This window comes from Jaculus jaculus, chromosome 12 (genome assembly GCF_020740685.1).
Source record: "Jaculus jaculus isolate mJacJac1 chromosome 12, mJacJac1.mat.Y.cur, whole genome shotgun sequence".
Taxonomy (NCBI): Eukaryota; Metazoa; Chordata; class Mammalia; order Rodentia; family Dipodidae; genus Jaculus; species Jaculus jaculus.
The window spans coordinates 109,798,664-109,819,861 of NC_059113.1; the positions used below are offsets into that span (position 1 = coordinate 109,798,664).

At 39.1% G+C, this 21,198-nt stretch overlaps 1 protein-coding gene across 11 annotated transcripts in view; it reads left to right on the forward strand.

Annotated features, from left to right (window-relative positions):
• The window catches only part of Mbnl1 (muscleblind like splicing regulator 1), a 184,393-nt gene that overhangs the window by 82,838 nt on the left and 80,357 nt on the right, over window positions 1-21,198 (forward strand). The window contains exon 1 of one of the 11 annotated variants that reach the window (XM_045131087.1): window positions 255-385. The exons of 9 other annotated variants lie outside the window; for them this stretch is intronic. In XM_045131087.1, coding sequence (XP_044987022.1) covers window positions 380-385 — 6 coding nt within the window. In that variant the 5' untranslated portion in view covers window positions 255-379. Of the gene's footprint in view, window positions 1-254; window positions 386-3,527; window positions 3,546-21,198 lie in introns of those variants that run through there. One more of the 11 variants, XM_045131090.1, reaches the window with a different exon arrangement.

Here is a 21,198-nt window from a genome sequence, read left to right on the forward strand (position 1 = left end):
TAGCATCACCTCCTTCAGGAGCAGATTTAAGTATGATCATGGGGAAACACCTGTTCTGACACTGTGGGAAGGTGCAAACATGCAGGGAAGTCTGTGGGAATGCAGTCAACGAGAATGCTTTGGCTAGCATCCTGCAGGAGGTGGGTCTCAGTGGTCTACTCTAGCTTCTGCCGCCGCCATTGCTGCTGCTGCTGCTAAGCCTGCGGGATGGATGCCTGGCTGACCAGCCTCCTCCTCCCTCTCAGTGCTGCCACAGCCACAGCCATAGGCACACAGGAGATGTTGTTTAAGGGAACGATCTTGGATCCTTTTCATGGCACCATGGAAAGAAGAAGCTGAGTCTCACCTACTGAAGACAAAGCCTGGAGGTGACTAATGGATGCTGGTGAGTGAATGAGGCAAGTGAGAGTCAGTTTACCAAGATGTCTTGGCAGGACTGATGAGATGTCTTTGGAAAAATGGCCTCTGAGTTTGTGGACATTGGCAACTTGCTTTAGAAATGCACCACAGTTTGTATATCAATACCCATTTTTGCTCAGAAAACTGATCCTGAGATTGGATTGACATTTTAGTCAGTGGAGTATAGCTAGCTTCCTATATAATTTATCTGTTTTCACCACTTAATCTCTATTGCCCCTTACTTGATCTGTAGTTATATTTTGTAGAATCTCCAAGAAGCTTTTTCTCCATCTCTAAATGAGTTCCTGCTTTATTCATGTTGCTAGATTACACATTTTAAATTGCTCTGTTACATATGATTCCTTCCAGGAATATTGTGTTCAAATAGAGATAATTATGTAAGCAAATGAGTGAGTGCATATATGTGTATATATGTATATACTTGTATATGTCCATATACATATATGTATATGCATGTATATGCATTAATGTGTTTTATATAACAATCCTTGGAGCTTTCTCAAGATGCTTTATTCTAAGTTTTGTTTCTTCCAAATAGAACCCATTTTGGCAAAGGCTCATGTGATTAGAAATACAGATATATAAAATATTTCCTCATGATTAATATCAGCCACTTATATGTACCAACTAACAGCTCACCTATATCATTAGAAGATTGAAAGAAAAATGAATGTTAAGTTTTCTGTGACAAAATTTTCCCAGAATAATTATTTTGTGATAAATAGATACTCTATAAAATTTGTAACAGTTTGGCCATGCACAATGAGTGACAGAGGCCCAGACGAGTTATACAGAAAGCAGGTTATGGAACTGTATCTTCTCTTCAAGCTCACTATATAGAAAGCAGGTAATTGAACTGTATCTTCACTTTAAGCTCAAGTGTTTGGCCTCACTGCATACACAGCCTTAAGAATTGGAAGCATGTCTCAGGATGTGTTGAGTACTCATGAGGCTAAGAAAAGCTGGTACTAATACAATTTTAAGCATGTTTGTCAAAACTTAGATTTTTTTTGTGAGGCTGAATAAATAGGAGAACCTTGGATTAGAATGAGAGCTGATCTAACCTCATATAAAAATTTTATTAGCAAAATATTTTTTTATTTAAATCAAAACAGTTACTAATTTTTCTGTGTCAGTGACCTACCATATATTCTAAAAAAGTCTTATAAAGTAAATGGAGTCCCTCCCATTTCAGATCACCACAACTTATTTTCAAGTTTGTTTGCTGCTTCATTCTACTTTTGTTAAGTTGTAATTAAGAACAAATATGTAGAAATACAAATGCAAGTCCATTTGTTGGTCTGAAAGTCAAATCACCACATTAAGTGAAAGGCCAGCTCCTTTAAAAAAAAAAAATTGACAAAACTGGTTTCAGTGACGATATTTTAAAACTTTTAAGTTTTAGTTCAAACTACACTCTAAACCTACTGGAGCCATGTTTTTAAAGGCAAATTTAGAGTTCCTCCCTAAATAATATTCTTATTTCTTCCAAATGAAAATGCAAAGTGCTTAGGTAGAAATTGCTACATTTTAGCATAGGTTCATTTCAATTTATCACAACTTTTGATGTTAAATGACTAATCAGATATAAGTGAACTTCTCTAAAAGTCAGCTGCATTTATTTCATAATATTAACAATATATGTTTGACCATAAAGGAAAAATTAGATTTTAATCAAAAATCTTATTTTACATAATAAAATTTCTTGAGCTTTCCATACCAAATAGAATAGTTCATTGTTACTGTTTTGGTTGATTTGGATTTTAAGTTGATACGTGAAGTTAAAAATTACATATATGTAGCATCTATTAAGTAATAGAATTTCTTCTTGCTATTTCTAAAACATGTCTAAAATGGTTAATTTGCTTGTAGTCTTGAAATACTAAGGTTGCCTAAATGATCTTAGTCATTTCTATTTGGGATTGTTAAATATTCCCAAAGGAAACAATCCCTTATTGCAGATTACTAGAGAACTTTCATAATTTATGCATATTTTCTAGTTTAATTTCACTGAGCTTATCAAAACAGAATTCTTTTAGGATTTTTCCCCTGTAGCTGTCTGGTACTGAGCAGTATTGGGCTCTGCGTCTTGGACAGAATCGAGACAGTGAGCATTTCATCCATGTTGCTCTCTCATTCCCTTCTGCCTCCTGTTGTCCTCCCCTTCTCTTCCTCCCGTCCTTGCTCTCCTCATCTTGGGCATCCCTCATCTCCCTGCCGCATCGCCTTCAAACGCTCCTCTTGTCACACTCCTTCCGCCGTCTTCAGCTGATCCTGGTAGAAAGTGAATTCCTTGATAAAATGACGTGTTTCGCTTGTAAAAACAATGCTAATTATTCTTCAAATGAAAACCCCATTCATTTTAACTTCTTCACTTTTACCTTCTGCAATTCCAGAAAAACTTTGCCTTTCAGTCCCTGTTGCTTTGTGGGTTAGCTCTCTGGGATATACTTTAAAAAAATTGTAAAGTTTTATGATATAAATTTTGTCAGGACAAACTATAGTAATCACTTTTAGATGTTTTAGCCTCAGTACAGCGACATGCTATAACATGTGTTCCTTGCTTCTCTTTCTAGAACTAGACCCCCACACCCTCCTGTCCATGGTCTGGCTTTCTGTGGGTACGTGGATGGCCTGGCCCCATATGTCTCGTTGCATTTTTCCATTGCTTCTTGTGTTCTGATTGGGAATGTTGGTGACTTTTTTCAAGCGCTACCTGAGCTCTGTGCCTGGTCTTCCCTTTCTCCCAGGGTCCTGTGCTGTGTGGTCATGTCCCATTCCTTTGGCCATGGCCTTTGGCAGAACCTTGGTCCTTGGATGGCTGGCTCTAAACCCTGGTGAGGGTGGGGAAGGTTCCTCCCCTGCTGCTACAATTGAGCCCATGCTGGGTCCCATGTAGCCCCTCCACTTGCTTTCAGTTGTTGAAGCTCCCAAGCTTTGGCTGTGGCTCATTGATTGTGCTGCCCAAACCCCCAAACTTTCCTTGCCTCACTGCCGCTCAGTGGTAGCAGCAGGCTTTGGGATTTCTCCAACTCCCTAAGACCTTGGGAGGAAGAGAATGGCTGTTGACATAGACCTCAAGAATTTTCAAAGCACCAAGAAACTTCTCCAGAAGATATGGAAAGGTAAGATTCTGATTTCTCTAGGAAGCTATTTGAGATTCTGAAATCACAGCAACAACAAACCCTACTGAAGTAGACTGACTATAAATGGATTACAGTAAATAGAATACTCAGAGAACTCTGAATTTGACAATAGAGACAAAATATATGTCCTAGATTGGACAACCACTTCTTAAAAAGACCCTTTTTGAGGAATTTTGTTGAATGTTTATTTCTATTTTCTTATATTTAAATTTTGATATTGGACATATTTAAAAATATTTCATTTTTGAATTGGAATACATGCAGAACTTAAATTTTTTCTTTCATTACATGCATTTTGTATCTAAGAGGTTCCAATTTGAGATTAAAAACTGTTAAAAATAAAATAGAAATATTTTACTTTGCCAGATGCTCTTATTTCATTTACCTCTCCATTAATATTTAAGATGAAAAAATATTAAATGAGCATATTCTTACATTCTTCCAACTCCCATTATTGAATTCATAATTAATTCACGAGAAGCTGGGCAAGCAGCTCTAATGGTGGTAGTACCAGAGGACATCCTTGTCTTTAGTCAGAGTTACTGACTCCCATGCTAATAGAGTTGCCGATTCTCCTTGAGAGCTGTGTTCAGGTTCCCTTTCCCTCCCTTCCTTCCCCTTTCTTCTCTCCCTAGGGCTGGGATTACAGGTGTGCACCATCACACCTGACTCTTTTCAGTTAAAGTACTAACCCACCCCTCCATTTATTAAGGAAAAAACAGCCCCAAAGATTTGTCTTGTCTGAGGGCTCTGTGTGGTGTGCTGGTGCTTGGGGCTGGTGTTTGGCAGGAGGCCAACACATCCGAAGGACCAGTATGCATCATCCCATCAGCATCACAGCTTCCTGCCACTGTTACTATTTATACGGTTTCACTCTTCCCCTGTCTCCTCACAGACATTGGTCTGTGAACTGATGCTGTCAGCCTTCTTCTTAATTCGTGTCTTTTTCTAACCTCTTCATTTACTTGACAACATCAACTTAATCTCCTAATTGACTCTCTATACTTGACTCACTGTTCTTAGCTTAAGGGCACATTGGAACTCCTTAATTTCAATATCCCCAAATGCAATATCATTTAAAAAAATAGAGAAGTGCTTCTCAGTAACTATATGCAGTGAAAGTATTTACATTTGATAATGTTTACTCAGGCTGTTTCTAATGCATTTTATTTTATTATAACTTAATGTTGCAGTTAGGTAGGCATTGCTGCTACCACCCAACTAAGAGCAGCTTGTGGGAAAAAAAAATAGGTTTATTTTGGCTTAAAGGCTTGAAGGGGAAGCTCTATGATGGCAGGGGAAACGATGGCATGAGCAGAGGGTGGACAACAGGAACAGGAGAGTGCAGCAAACACCGGCAAAGGGAAACTGACTATAACACCCATAAACCTGCCCCCAACAATACACTCCCTCTAGGAGGCGTTAATTGCCAAATCTCCATCATCTGGGAACCTAGCGTTCAGAGCACCTAAGCTTATGGGGGACACCTGAATCAAACCACCATGTTCTGCCCCTGACCCCCATAAACTGATAACAATCCATAATGTAAAATGCAATGCATTCATCCAACTTTAAGCGTCCCCATAGTTTTTGTCAATCCCAATGATGTTCAAACATCCCCATAGTCCATGATCTTATAATTGAGCCATAAGACCAAAAAGTACCCCCCAAACCCATAATGGCACAGAATAAACACTCACACTGCAAAAGATACAGCGTTGGGCATAGCAAAGAAATATTCAACCAATACAAGATTTAAACAGTGCAAACATCAAACTCTATAACTCCAAGGCCAACAACTCTAGTCAGTGACAAATCTCCAATCCAATAATTCTAACCAGTAACAAGTCTATGGAGTTCCAATGCTGCCCCTTCAGCTAGGCTACTAACAGTCCTGGAAAACTTCATCAGGGCCAACAGCTCTCTTTGGCAGCCATCTTGTGGTCCTGGCCTTTCCACCAGGTCTCCACTGCAAGCCATGGTTCAACCTCATGGCCCCATGGGTTCCCCATGCAGGCATCCAGCAATTCTGCTTCACACTGCCCATGGCCACTTCCAAAACACAAGACTGTGTTGCAAACTCAATGACCCTCTCTTTACTGCATTTCTTATACTCCACAATACCAGGTGGGGTGCCAGTTTGTTAATCCAGAGGGGGATAAACCAGTCTTTAAAGAACAGAATACCTATTGAGGATTTAGGCCCTTTCAAAAGAGTCTACATTCTGGTCAGCTGGCCCAATCTCAAAGGTTGTAATCTCTCAACTGCAGCTGAACAGGTAGAAGTTCACCCAAAGATATTTCTTTCTGTGCCATATTCCTCTGCTCACACCAGTTCATTTCTACGCAAAGCAACCCTGCACAACTTCTCAGGACACAGGCATAACAGCAAGCTTTTCACATAAACTGCCTCTAGCCCAGTCCAAGCAAAGCCCTTTCTCACCCTCATAAGCCAAACCTCACAGTCCGTAGGTCTTACTGCATTCAGGTCTTTCAACTCTGACCTGAATAGTCTATCAAACTGTACTTACAGCACTGCAATACATCTCTTAGGCTGAGGTTTCAAATTCTTCCACATTCCTCTTGAAAATAAGCTCCAAAAGGCCAAAGCCACACAGTTAGGTGTCCAGTATCAACCCCACTTCTCGGTACCACTTTACTGTTGCAGTCAGGTTGGCATTGCTGGTAGAAGTCACCCAACAAAGAGTAGCTTGTGGGAAAAAAATGAGGTTTATTTTGGCCTACAGGCTCAAAGGGGAAGCTCCATGATGGCAGGGAAGATGATGACATGAGCAGAGGGTGGATATAACCCCCTGGCCAACATAACATGGGCAACTTGAACAGGAGAATGTGCCAAAACACTTTTAAAGGGAAACTGGCTATAACACCCATAAGCCTGCCCCCAACAATGCACTCCCTCCAGGAGGCATTAATTCACAAATCTCCATCATCTTGGAACCTAGCATTCTAAACACCTGGGTTTATGGTGGACACCTGAATCAAACCACTACACTTCATTTCTCAGCAGGCTCATGCTGTTAGGTGAATAGAGAGACAGGTACTCTAATCTCTCATAAGATAATTGATTTCACACTATTCTTTCTTCTGGCCTATACCATGAGGTTTTGGAGCCTGTAGTGTTGACAACCAGTTTTTAACTCTCAAGATCTCATCTAACTTACATAAACAAGAGATATAATCCATCTAAGAAATGAAGCAAATGAGAATGTTGCATAATAAGATCTTGTGTTATGTACTTGAAATTCTTTTGTGCTGTGATGACCATTATTTTTCCTTTTAAGTTCAGAGTTATTTTTGCTTTTATTTAAAAAAAGAATATTGGAATGTTTTAAACTGCTATATTTATTTTTTAATAGTGGATGCTGCTTGATGCTTTCTACTTCTTAATGTGTCAAAGCTGAGACCTCAGTATAATGACAGAATCCATTCAACATTCATAATTCTAAATTTGGTGACCACTTAAAAATGGTATCGACAGTTAAACTCACAGATGTTAAATTACCAGGAGAGTCTTAGTGCCAGAATGCTAGTCTAGGTCCCAGATGTCACTGGGAAAAGCCAGATGCTCCTTGGAGTTCAGGGCAGCTGATATGAACAGAGGCTAGAAGCACTACCAGACAGAGATCCAAAGCCAAGGACTAGCCCCAGACAACTATTCCTGCATGGCCAGTGATCTCACCAGAAGTCCACTGCTGGAGGACCGAAGGTGAATCACTGGTCAGGCACATGTTGATAGTGCTCCTCCACGTTTTCTTTTCTTGCTCTGTCCAGTGACCCAGCAACAAACACCTTTCCCCAACTCTGGGCTGACTGCTTAGGGGTCACAAGTGAGAGATATTTAGTGTTGTTTTAAGCAACACATTAAAGAAATAGTTTTGTTTATGCTGAAAATACATGAGTTATAATCCCTGTGGACCTCAAGGAGTAGCTAGGTGACAGCTCTGAAGTCCTTATAGTGTGGCAAAGCGGATAATTGGTTTCATATATAAAGACAACAAAGTGAAATTTTGAGGTTTTCATTTTGAACATTTGCAGTGAGCTTACATTTGTTCAAAATATAATCTTTGCCATTAGAAATATAGCTCAGTAACAGTGAACTGGAGTATTGGATGGCTGAATTCTGGCAGGAACAGATTTTGATGGTGTATCCAGAACCTCCCCAGGGCCTAGTAGGGAAGTTAACAGAGGAATGTACTCTGGTACAGTTTATGCAGATATGGAAATGATTTTTAAAAACAATGACATATTAAAACTTTTGTATTCACATGATTTTGAAACTGCCTAGAAAGCTTATCTTACAAAAATATTATTTCAATCATAACTTTAAGAATGTAATTCTGCCAAAAGAAAAATTGGTAAATTTCTATTTAAGTTACAGGAATTGGTTATTAAAAGAAAAAAGAAGACTCCTGCTGTTTCAGTATTTCCTGATTTGATTTTGTAAATATGAAGAGGAACTTCAATTATGGAAAAAATTGAAAAGCTATATATGCATATAAATGTATTGTTTTACTTCCTGTCTTGAAGATGTTGAGTTCTGGTGTTGTTTTCAGATGGATTAATTCAAGTATGCTGTGTTTTCAAATGAGATTCATTAGCCCCCACCCCCAACATAATTTTATTTTTCATAAGACCTTAATATTGGTTGTGGCCTAATGCCTTGGGATTCACATATTTTTCTTTTTAAATGCCAGACCTTTTCAACAAAATAGTGTTTGTCATCAGTTTGGTACTAAACATTTATAATTACTGTGTAATTATAAACAAAACTACATAAAGCTTGAATATAATTATGTAGCATAAAAGTTAAGGTTGTCCACTAAGATGGAAACTTAGAATTACAACTATTACTAGGGCTCAAAAGATAAAAAAATAGCTCAGTGTACATTCCAAACCTTGGTGTTTGCATGATACTCAAGTGTGCCTGGAATATATTTTCCCTTTTGTATTTCTGCAGAACTTATATTCTCTTGAAATGAGACTAAACTCTTAAAAAAAAAGTACTTTTCAAGTTATAATCAGTGATTACTATTTCAGAAAGCAAACAAATTACTCATCATAAGTTCTAGGCACAAAAAAAGTTCCCAATCAAAAACAAAAACAAACAAACAACAAAAAAAAAAACTGCATTTCATGCTGGGTGTGGCAGTGCATGCTGAGGTAGGAGGATCACTGTGATTTCAAGAGTTCAAGGCCAGCCTGAGACTACATCGTGAATTCCAGGTCAGCCTGAGTTAGAGGGAGATCCTACCTTGGGAAAAAAAAAAGAAAAAGAAGAAGAAGAAGAAGAAGAAGAAGGAGAAGGAGAAGGAGAAGGAGAAGGAGAAGGAGAAGGAGAAGGAGAAGGAGAAGGAGAAGGAGAAGAGCATTTCTATGTCACTGAACATACCTGGGATCCACAGATCCATGCCGCTTATAGTCCATGTTTCTTCTCCCTCGTATGTCTGGTCTGGTCTGTTCTGGCCTGGTCAGCATGTGCTCTCCATGCTGTAGGACCAGGACAGGTCTTTAAAACAGATACTGAGGAAAGTCAGGTGAAAGGGTTTTATTATTTTTTTTTTTTTCCTGATGGAATAGATAATAGTCCCACAAGAGACAACCGTGTGTTTGATCAGAGCAACTGAAAGATAGATATAAGCATACTCTCAGGCACTGATAATTTTGATATTTTGGGCGAGTTTTGCTGTTCAAAACCAAAACATTCCTATTTATTTTTATCATTATGTGTAACTAAAAGTTTATTGTACCAGTTTTAGAGAAGTAAGGTAATCTCTTTGGTTTTCTTGTTTATTTATTTCCTACTGTTGAGTCCCATTGAGGAACTTGCTAACAACAACAAAACCCCTGGAATAGGATTATTATTTCACTATAATGGGTTAGGAAACTAAAGCCAAATAACTTGTCAGGGTCTCATTTCACCATTGGGTACACTGATTGAAACCCAGGAAGCATGGCTCCGTAGCTGAACTGGGGCTCTGGTTAGTTGACTGTCCTGGGTAGTGGGTGACAGCCCTGTGCTCAGTGTGACCCTCTCCATAGCTCAGTGCTGTAAGGGGTTTCTACTCACATCTTCCCCGTTCAGTTGAGGCTGCTTCTGTCACTGGCTCTTTGACCTTGGGAAGTTTCCCTAAAATCCTCTGTGCTGTAGTCTCCTTGTCTCTAAAGAATGATTAATACTATCTTTGTCAGTGTTTTTTTTTTTTTTAATGAAGACTTAATTTAATGAGACAATTTGTGCCAAACACTTATAACAGTGGCTACTGTATAGAAAATAGGCAATGGATTGTTGATGTTAATATGTAATTTTTCCAAGGTCAGACAACCAGAAAGTGATTGAATCATAATTCAGACTAGAGTTTATCTGACTAGGAAACTGAATAAAACTAGAACACACACACACACACACACACACACACACACACACACACACACACACTTTCCTATCAATAGCAAAAACTGGGCCCTACCTCACCACAAGAGTGACTATGAGTGTTGCCCTGTTCTGTGTGCAGAAGGGAGAAGCAGGCATAGTTCAGTGTCCTGGGGTGAACTTCCAAAGTGAGGGTTGGAATTCTACCTCCAGGGTTAGATAAGTGCTCAAGAAGTGCTGTGTAATTTCATCAAGGACAATAAGAGATGCAAATGCAGCTGAAGGGCTCAAATAACTTGACTTTTGTTAATAGTTGATATAGATGCAAATACCTCTTTATAAAGTGAGAGGTATAGTTAGTGAAAACTGTGGAGTTTATATATAGATTAAAATCTTAGTATTTACATGACCTTTTATATCATTTATTTATTTAAGAGAGAGAGAGAGAGAGAAAGAAAGAGAAAAAGTGTGAGGGGGAAAGGGAGAGAATGAGCATGCCAGAGCCCCTAGTCACTGCAAGCACACTCCAGGTTAATGCACCAACATGTGTGCCTGATGTATGTGGGCTTTGGGGAATTGAACCTCGGTCCCTAGGCTTCACAGGGAAGCACCTTAACCACTAAGCCATCTCTCCAGCTCATGGTTACGTGGTTTTATATTTGTTGAGAATGTAAGGCTCATCTGGGGGAGAGGCTCACCTACATTAAACTGACTGACAGAGCTAAGCTTTGAACTCTAGTCAAAGCAGGTCCTGGCTTTTTGTTTCTTCAGTAAAGTTCTTGTGGTCTCAACACAGTGGACACATGGTATATGACTGACCAGTAAATAAAAGGAAATAGATTCCTGAAACAGAGCAGAAGACTCACTGAAGGGTCTCAAGGCATCAAAGGGAATGGAAATCCAGGGTGGAGTGCAGGAGGTATAGGCACCTTGGGGTACCTCAGGGACCAAGGGACAGGGGGAGGGTGGGCAGAGGGAGGATGCCATAGTAACTTTATAGTTACTTGCTTAGGGACCTGGCAGAGCTAATGCTGTCAGTGTAGTATGTGAATGCACGTTAAAGCACTCCAAACTGTTTATAAACAGATGACATATTCAAGGAACCAAAAGCTATAGGACTCCATCTACACACATTTTTGTTTTACACTGTGAAAAATATTGCTGGCACTAGATACTCAATTGAATGCCAAGGACTTGAGGAAATAAATGTATTGGAAATATCTCATTGACACATATCCTTACAAAATAGTTACCTAAATATGATTTTAAATTTGCGGTATCATTAAATGCTAATTTTTGACATATAAATGAAGTAAAGAAGTTATGTGTATTTGTGGGGAATAATTGATAAACACTGAAGTTTTTTCTACCCTGCAAATCTTATTGCAGCCTTGATATTTATTCCCAGATGGAGTAAGATCAAGACAGCTCTCACCCAAAGTCTTTTTGGAACCTGGGCTCTATGTGAAACCAAATGTTTTGTGTTGAGACAATGAAAATTGCAAGGCAAAAATAACACTCCTCTTGGACTATTAACACTGACTCTCGGCTCTAATCACACCTTCCACGATTAGTAAGGCTGGCCTATGCCAGGGAGTTCCTTGGTGCCAGAGACTTGTGTTAGGTGTGTTGAGGCCACATACCTTCCAGCCTGTGCTATCTCCTGAAAAGAAGTTGTTCAGAAAACTTTAGTTGAGAGTGGACATCAAACAAACAAACAAATGTCCCATGGGCATGTGTTTCTTCCTAGTTGGAAAAAGACCTTGTGTTGCCACATGACTATTGGAGGACTGAGACCATGCAGTGCTTTTAGAGTATCACAGGAGCTGGCTCTTATTTGAAGGGCTGAGTGATTGCAAGATCTTACACGAAAACATTGATATGTGGACGTCCATGTAAGCAGAGGTGTGAGTGGAGAAAGTGATTACTAACACACTTGTTTAGTAGAAAAACATATGGGTTACCTGAGCTTTTATTATTTTCAAATGCATCTACGAACAGGCCTCCCCCTTTCCAAAGTCACCACAGGCAAGCTCTACTTTTATTGGTAAAGAAGGCAGAACAGGAATTGGCTAGTTACTAACTTTGATTCTCTGTGTCCTTTGCTCTCCTGGCTGTGAGATCTGAATTACTTTTGGGTCTTAGAAAAGTGGTCATGGAAGTGTATTTTTTTTGCTGTTGTAGTTTTTGATTCTGTTTCTTCCTAATGCCTACTTTTGTTTATTTTGGCAATTTATCATGTGAGTTTTAATTAGTTGGTAATTTAGGGATATTATTAAAAAACATGTGTTAGGGAACAAAACAACCCTGTGGAAGCAACCTTTTATACCTGAAATAACTAACTTAAATATCTAGGCTGCCAGCTTTCCTCCTCCTAACTCTTTGTCCTGGAATGTGTTCATGGGACTTTAGTCTGTTCTGTTTTGCCCTGTGAGAAATTTTAATATGCTTCTATATCAAGCAAGTTAGTGGTTAAGTTAGAGTCTTGTTATCAACAGCAAAAGTGACAGTGCTACAGTGTGTCCCTGAGCAGTTAGTGTGTGTGTTAGTTCCCCTTTGGAAAACAGGGGAACATCCTCAGTTCTGCATTTTACTGTCTGTCATATGTTTTTTGCCAGTTATTATTTCCTTAGATCCCTCAGTACTTATATATTCCACATATAGAAGCCAGATTTGCTATTGTTAAAACATTACTCCTTGATTATTTTCACAACATCTATCATTTTCCTAAGAAGAGTTGATACCATAGGGGTGAAGGCAAAGACTGTTGTGGAGGAATTAAGTCTGGTGTCCATCATACTGACCAGATGCAGGATCATGACAGTTTTTCACGAGTTGGTTCTGTTGGTGGTTTTGCTGGGACCTTGGGATACTGTTTTCACCAGGAAAGCACAGCTCTGGAGCAGTGTTCCTGAAGATCTTTGAAGCCACCATTATCACACACATCAAAAACTGCAGGGGGCCCAGGAAGGAAACACAGAGCATCTACAGTTACAAACACTAAAATGGCAAAGGTTTCACAAATGCTTTTCATGATGCCTGACCTGAGGTTAGGGACCTCTGCTGTCCTAATCAATGCTGTGGTTTTCGGTCACAGTCCATCCAGCCTCCACACCAAACTTTGCTTAAATCACCTTAAAAAAATTAGTCATTTAGATTGCTTTTTTCAAAATCTCATATTTGGAAATTGAGCTGTTTATACTTTCTTTTATGTAATTACAATTTTTTAAATTAAGCTAACGTGTTTGCAGACAAACATTTTATAAGCTTATACCACCAAATAATATTAACTATATTTGTATTAAGACTGCTGTGCCAGGGCTGGAGAGATGGTTCAGTGGTTAAAGGCCCTTCCTGTGCTGCATGAGGACCTGAGGAAACCTGAGAGACCAGGTTTGCTCCCCAGGACCTGCATTAATAGCTGCATGTGGCCACTCTGATCTGTGTCTCTGCTTCTGTAGGGCAGCAGAGACCTGAGGTTCACCGGAACTTGCAAAACTTTCCCACCTCTGGGTTTAGTCAGTGACTACAGTTCAAATAAGACTAGATAGAAAATTGATGGTGTGGGATACCTGACTCTTAGGCAAGTGCATCCAACCTCAGGCAAGCTCGTGTTACATTGCATGGGTGCACACACATGTGCATACACCACACATACCACACAACACACACACACATACACAAATACACACTCAGAAACTCCCTCGTGTATGCACACATGGAAAAAAGGCAGGATGACTGTATGTAAGCAGTTCCCTTCCAGAGAACATCTTGACCAAGAGGGAAGTTTGATTTATTTACATTCTGGAACCAAAATTATTTTTAAAGTATTTTCACTGGAATTTTTCCATTTCCATGAATGCCCACCAACTGTCTAGGAGCTCTGCCTTCCTTCCCTTAAGTTCTATCCATATTCTAGTAAAAAATTTCTCTAGACTTAAAATATAAGTAGCACTAAAATCAACAAAACACACAAGACCAAAAAACCTTGAAGCTGGGCCAGTGCTACAGCCCTCATGATCCAAACTACTTGAGAGGCTGAGGTGGGAGGATGGCTGACTCATTTTGTCCTACAGAATGAGGTTAAGGTCAGCCAGGTCAGGGTAGCAAGAGGCTGTCTTAAAAGAAAACAATTAATTAAAAGCAGTAGGCATATAGTTCATAGTACTATGGCAGAACTTGCCTAGCTTTCACTAAGTGCAATAACCACAAGCAGAAACATTACCCTTCTTGATTGTTTTATGCTACTGATGCTATTTTGTAAAAACAATAGTTTTTACAGAACTCTAAATCAGGTTAGCATCATTATTTTAACATGTATATTGTATATTTTTCCATTTTAAGGATTTAACATTTAGAATGTGTCGTTTTGGCAGGCCACTTTCTGTCTGTAGCTCAAATTCACTGATCCCTTTGGAGAATGGTTAGTTTTTCTCCAGGTTTTTAACATGTGTGGTATTTTCCATGGAAGCCAAGAGCTATTCAAGTAAGAAGACTAAGGGCTGGAGAAATGGCTTAGTGGTTAAGGTACTTTCCTGCAAGGCCAAAGGACTTAGGTTCAAATTCCCAGGACCCATGTAAGCCAGATGCACAAGGTGGTCCATGGGTGAGCAGTTCGTTTGCAGTGGCTGGAGGTCCTGGTGTGCCCATTCTGTCTATCTGCCTCTCTCTCTCTGCTTCTCTCTCTCTCTCTCTCTCTCTCTCTCTCTCTCTCTCTCTCTGAAGCTCCCTCTCCATCTTGCCTCATCTGAGCAGCATGAAGGTACTGAAGGAGAGTCCAGCCCTATTTGAAAATCCTGTATCTTATAAAGGGTGGTGTATATAATACAGTAAGCATAGTAAGTGCAGGCTTAAAGAGTACTAAAAGAGTCAGTCTTTCCCTGGGCTCTGCCTTTAATTGCACACTGACCTTATGTAATTGACATTAGAATTGAAAATGTACAGAGTTCTTTATAAGTATAATTGGTGGCTTAAATATAATCCATTTAGAATAGTGAGGTAATGAACCAGAGCATGGAGTCATATTTGCCATTAAGATAAGATGTGTGTGTGTGTGTGTGTGATATGTATATTCAATGATATTTAAAATTTAGTCCAAAAGAATTTCACACATACTTTCCAAGTGAGAAATTGAATATAATAGGAGGAAGAAGGGAATAGAAACCAGGACCATCTGCCCCTTGTGGATAAAATGTATTTTTAACAAACGCTAGAGAATGTAGAATGTACTAGATAAACAGCAATGGTTTCCCTAAATAGCTGGATATACCAATGCATATTTACTGAATAAATGAGTTTGTCCTTCTAAAAGTCAATGGGTGAGTGAATAAATAAATGGCTGAATTTACTAGGCTATCTTCTTTTTTTTTTTTTTTTTTTTAGGAAACAATACTTATTTTAAGCTACTACAAAGAATTTATTGAAGGAGCTGAGTGAAACTCTTTATGTTTCCTTGTGCTGGCTGCTGCCATTGGATCTGGATGTTGTGGCTAGAAGATATTATTGACGTGATTTGATTGACTGCACTTGTAGGGGCATGTTATCAGGGAGAAAACTAATCACACATGAACAGGGCTTGTAAGAAAAGTAAACTCTGGCCCATGTGATCACATCCTAAATAAAATAAATGGAATTTCATTAAGAAAATTATAGTAGATTGGAAGACATTTTTGTGTTTGCTATCCCTGTTTTCATTGGTTTTGATGGTCACCATTAGTAAGGAATGCTAAGCATTACCTATCTTCAAACAGAGCCAATGTCAGCAGAGGCATCAAGACCCACAGTGCACTGGGTTTCCTTGTAGAAAAAGACCCTCATGTATAAGGTCTTGTAGCTAGGTCGGAGAAGCAGGTTAAGCATCTGTATAAGAGGAGGGCTTTTAGCTGGAGAGATGGCTAAGTAGTTAAGGTGCTTGTCTTCAGAGCCTAAGGACCTGAGTTCAATTCTACGTGGAGCCAGGTGCACAAAGTAGCATATTCATCTGGAGTCAGCTTGCTGTGACTGGGGGCCCTGGTATGCTCATTCTCTCTCTCTCTCTCTCTCTCTCTCTCTCTCTCTCTCTCTCTTCCCCTCTTCTCCATGCAAATAAATAAATATTTAAAAAAATAAAAAGAGAGGAAGGCTTGTTGGAAATCACAGAATATTGTGGAGACCAAACTTTCTATCACCTTGGAATAGAAATGAGTGGTTGGATAAATAGTCTGAAGCTGGGATTTGAGGGGAAAGGAAGAGATTCTGCTTAGGGCCTATCAAGATCTAGCATCAGGGGTGCTGGCTGTCATGCCCTCTGGGGCTCATTCTTGTTGCACATTTGTTTACACTAACTGGAGTGTCACTAAAGAGCTCTGGAGACACCCAGATGACAGTTCTTCAGGGGTTTCACTGCAATTCTTTCCAGCTATTGCATCAGTTTTTCTTAACGTCAATTTATAATGCTAGGTTTTAACTCATGTAAGTTACCTATACTGTCTTATTTTATAGTTGAATAAAATGTTTAAACACACTGAATAAAAATCAAGATATCACAGGGCTTAATGAAAAGATCAACTGGAAATTTGTTTCTGATATTTTATACAATGAATAGTTAACATTTAACTTTAAAAGAGAATAATGAAAAAAATCAGAATTCTGAACTACTTGAACAGCTTATCGAAATTCTAGCTTACAATTTTTATCTTGTTTTCTGCTGTAGAAAGTATTTAGTCTTTCTACACAGCCTGCAGGAAATAAGTAAACTAAACATCTAGATATCACTTCTGACTGATTTATTAATCACCCTAATAATATGAGATTATTTAGTCCCTATTTTCATGGTCATCTTCTTCAACAATAAAATCACATAGCCTACCAACCTATACTTCAAATTCACGAAAACTGACATGCTGCTTTGAAAAGATGCCAAAGGAAATGTTTGGTACTACACCACTGTCGCTCATTTCAATGTGTAGAAAGAAAGTTAGCAGGGTAACAGTGTAGATAATAGTTTGGGGGTTCAGTTTATGGAAGAAGAATAATTAGAGTGCATAGCCAGAGAAAGGGTCTGTATGTAGACTTTAGTGCAGTCTTTTCAATCAGCAGTCAGAAGAGGGAGCCAACAGAGACAGAGACAGAGACCCAGTCCATAAATAGCAGGACTATGGGGAAGGCAAATTATCAAAAAGCAAAAGAGAAAACTTTCATTGAGGAAGGAAGTGCTTAATGGCACCAAAGGAAGAGAGATGACAGAAAAGAGAAAAGGTCACTAACTGGCAGGAAAACAGTCACAGGTAGCCTTTGAATGTGGTCACAGGAATCAGTCAGGAGGGGCCAAATCTGAACTGTGGACCATATTCTGAGAAGACGAGGCATTCATGTGCTGGGAGTTGAGCCTGAGGACTCATAAGAGGACTTTATAAGAAACAGCGTAACAGAGAAGGGGGTGGAGTCAGATGGCAATGCGGTGCAGAAGAGAAAACTGGGAGAAAAATGGAATGGTGACTTTTGTTTATTTGTTTTGTTTTGTTTTCCTCCCCACTAGGGCAGCAGGCAGGAATTAATAGAGAGGGAAAGAATGAGAAATTGCTAAAGTAGGGTTAAGGGATGAAGCTGTATTTTAGAGAGTTTGTGAAGGCCTCAGAAAAGTGAGTTACAGGGTGTGTGTTTGCAAGAAGCAGCAGCAGCGAATGCTAACTGGCAGACTGTGAAGTCCAAGCAGCCAGGCACTTGCCCTGGGTTCCATCCTCAGCACCCCCCCAAAAAAATATGGTCATTTGCAAAACTAAAATATAATGAGAGACTTAAAGCTAATTAGCTACATAAGTGAACTCCGTAAACACTTTCCAAAACAAATCCTTAATTTCAAATGAGTGCATAGCCAGAAAAATATGAAATAATATCAAATTATTTTGATATTTTATATATTTTTTTCTTGTTAGGTTCATGCAGCCCAGAAGTGGCTAATCCAAAACTGAATAATTCATCGTAAAAAGTAGAAACAATTGACTACAAAGAAAATAGGATAAGACTGATTTTTTCTAAGCAAATAGTCACTACGTACTTTTAGTATATTCACCAGATAAATGAATACCATTTATCTTTAACATGTACAACTTGTGGACATAAATCATTCTTGTACAATAATTGAAATATTTTTCAGGTTATTTCATGGCAAAAACAACTAAAAAGTTAAAAATCAAAGGTTATCTTTGCTGTGGTTTTTATAAATTAAAAGGTTAATGTTTCATTAAACTGTAATTTCGCAGCTATCTTTATTTCTCAAATCATGATTATTTTTGTGCCTGTACATACATAGTATCGTAATACTAAAAGCATGATATTTGTATGAATGCTTAGGAAAGGAATCTTTTAGTGTTGAGCTCACTCCAAAGTCACACTGTTGGTATTTAACTCTGGCCTCAGGCTATGTGATTTGGTCGAAGTTACAGTCTTGATTGTTGTCTCACCTGTAAATATGCCCTGCTTAAAATGCTTCCTGGAAGTGATTATTGGGAAACTTCCTGGCAAGCACAGAGAGCCTACAAGTAAGTTTTGGCATATGGCAAGAATCGCTTGAGCATTGTTATAGTCAGGTTATATTTCAGAGCTATAGAAGTCCATACTTAATAAATGTCAAGCATTGTTTGGAGTCTCTCCTTCCTCCCTACAGATACGATTTACTTTTTCTGGCACCAATAATCTAGATTTTAAAGAACAGTTTGATAGACTGTCTACTATTTTCTGGGTCTTAGTTTCAACATTAAGCCTTCAATGTAAAGTGATAGTCATTTTATTTTCTATATCATACAAAGCTATGTAGTTTGTAGTTTTAGATACTTGAATTCATTTTTTTTCCTGAAAATTTTGGCTTCATTTCTCTCCAAACTAAGTAGAGATGGAAAAGGAAGGTGAGTCAAAGCCAGCCGAGTTAGTCACGTGTTTGTTTTGTGTGTTGATTACTAGTGGCTACCATCAGTTACCTAAAAGACTAATTGATGATTGATAATGAGTGCTTGTACAAACATGCTTCCTTCTAGAAGCTTCCTAGAGAACATCAGCAGGTCATCTACCTGCATCATAATTGTAAAGCGAGACACACTTTCTCCTGGCTCTCTGCTGTTGTTCACAGCTCCCACCCTCACTCTTTAGAGTGAACCTTGCTCTCTGTCCTCCCTGCAGTTTAAAAACACATCCCGCTCACACACTCATGCCTTTACAGCATTTCATCTTCTCATGGAACCTTGGCTGAATGACTGGTGTCCATGTCACAGTCAGCTCCTCTAGGAGCCTCTGCAGCCCTTCCACTCCCAGGCCTTGGAGATGTCACATAGCATCTGATGGATTCCTACTGGGAGCATATCCCCAAGACCTTTGAGATGTAGCGAGAACCTTAAAATAGGTTGTGTGCTGATTTATTTTGGAAGCGCATGGCATATACATTTTATTTATTTATTTATTTGAGAGAGAGAGAGAGAAACAGAAAGATTGGGAGAGAATGGGCACACCAGGGCCTCCTGCCACAGCAAAGGAACTACAGATGCATGTCCCACTTTGTGCATCTGGCTTTATGTGAATACTTGGGAATGGAACCAGGGCCAATAGACTTTGTAAGCAATTGCCTTTAACCACTGAGGCATCTCTCCAACCACTTTTTTAATGACAGAGAGAGAGAGAGGGGGAGAGAGAGAGGGAGAGGGGGAGAGGGAGGGGGGAGAGGGTGGGAGGGAGGGAGGGAGAGCAAGCACACACCAGGGACTCTGGCCACTGCAAACAAATTCCAGATGCATGGGCCACCTTGTGCATCTATTTTGAATGGGTCCTGGGTCCTTTGGCTTTGCAGGCAAGTGCCTTAACTACTAAACCATCTCTCCAGCCCAACGTACACATTTTTGATTATGTAGTATGTTAGTAAATGTGTTTGTCCATTTTATGTTGTTTGATAACATCAAAACATGGAAATTATACAAGGAGTAACCATCTTATTATTTATTTGGTTTTACAAGATAGGTCTAACTCTAGCCCAGGCTGACCTGAAATTCACTATTTAGTCTCAGGGTGGCCTGAACTCACAGCCACCCTCCTACCTCTGCATCCAGAGTGCTGGGATTAAAGGTGTGCCCCACCAAGGCTGGCTATAACCCTTCTTTTAAAAAGTTAAAGCACAGACTTAAACTATTCCAGTTGTAAATTTTCCACACTTATATAAAGGTTTTGGAGATAATAAGCTATATTCAAAAACACATCCAATCTCTGTGGCTTATCCCTGCAAAGGTTTTCTTCTGTGATATCAATGGTGCACTCTATTCAGGGTCTTAGAGATCTAAGCTTGTTCCCTCTTTCTCCAGCATGTGATTTTCAAAGTGGCTGAGGGTGTGACCGAGAGGGTTGGGAGAAGAACAATTATTCCACTCATATGGATTAGTCAGACCAACATTTATGCCCGGCTTGTCTTAGCTGGGGTATAACAAGTAGATGAAGGAGAGGCTGAGTAAGCGCATCTTTTGCGTGCTCAGGCATGGCAAGTGTGTGTGTGTGAGTGTGTGTGTGTGTGTGTGTGTGTGTGGTGTGTATTTGCAACTACAAGCAGATCAAGGGGATGGACATGCCAGATTCTTTAGCCACTGCAAATTAACTCCAGATTCATGTGCCACTTTGTGCATCTAAATCAGATGTGGGTATTGGGCAGTCATGGTTTGCTCGCAAGCATCTTTAACCACTGAGACATCTCTCCAGCCCTCTATTACATATTCTTTGAAGAAGACATGAAAGGGGCTGTTAAAAATCAAATGCTTCAAGTGGAAAGTATTAGCTCTGCAAGTGTATTGAGTTCTTGTCATTATCATAGGCATATTAATTACTGAGGTGGGTCTCATAGATACTCATCTAAGTAGTACATCAATATTTAAAGGCTAAACAAAAATAAAAATTGAGGCACATAATCATTCTCAATATTGATTGAAAAATATTTTAAATTTCAGTTTATTATTATGCACTTGATACATAGTAATTTGACACTAAATTCACATTTTAGTTTCATCTAAAGTATTTGAATGCAGGTTATTTATGCTTCCATGAAGTTTAAAAGACCTTTGGTTTGATATGGTTACAGAATTAACCATTTCCTTAATTGGTAACTGAGCGTCCAATTAGAAAAACACCACTGTAATTAGAATACAATGTGTGATGCTGCTTGATTAGGCCTTTCTTTAGATCTTATGAAAAACTTAGATAAGCACACAGCATATCAGTGTGTATCTATTGTGCTTTG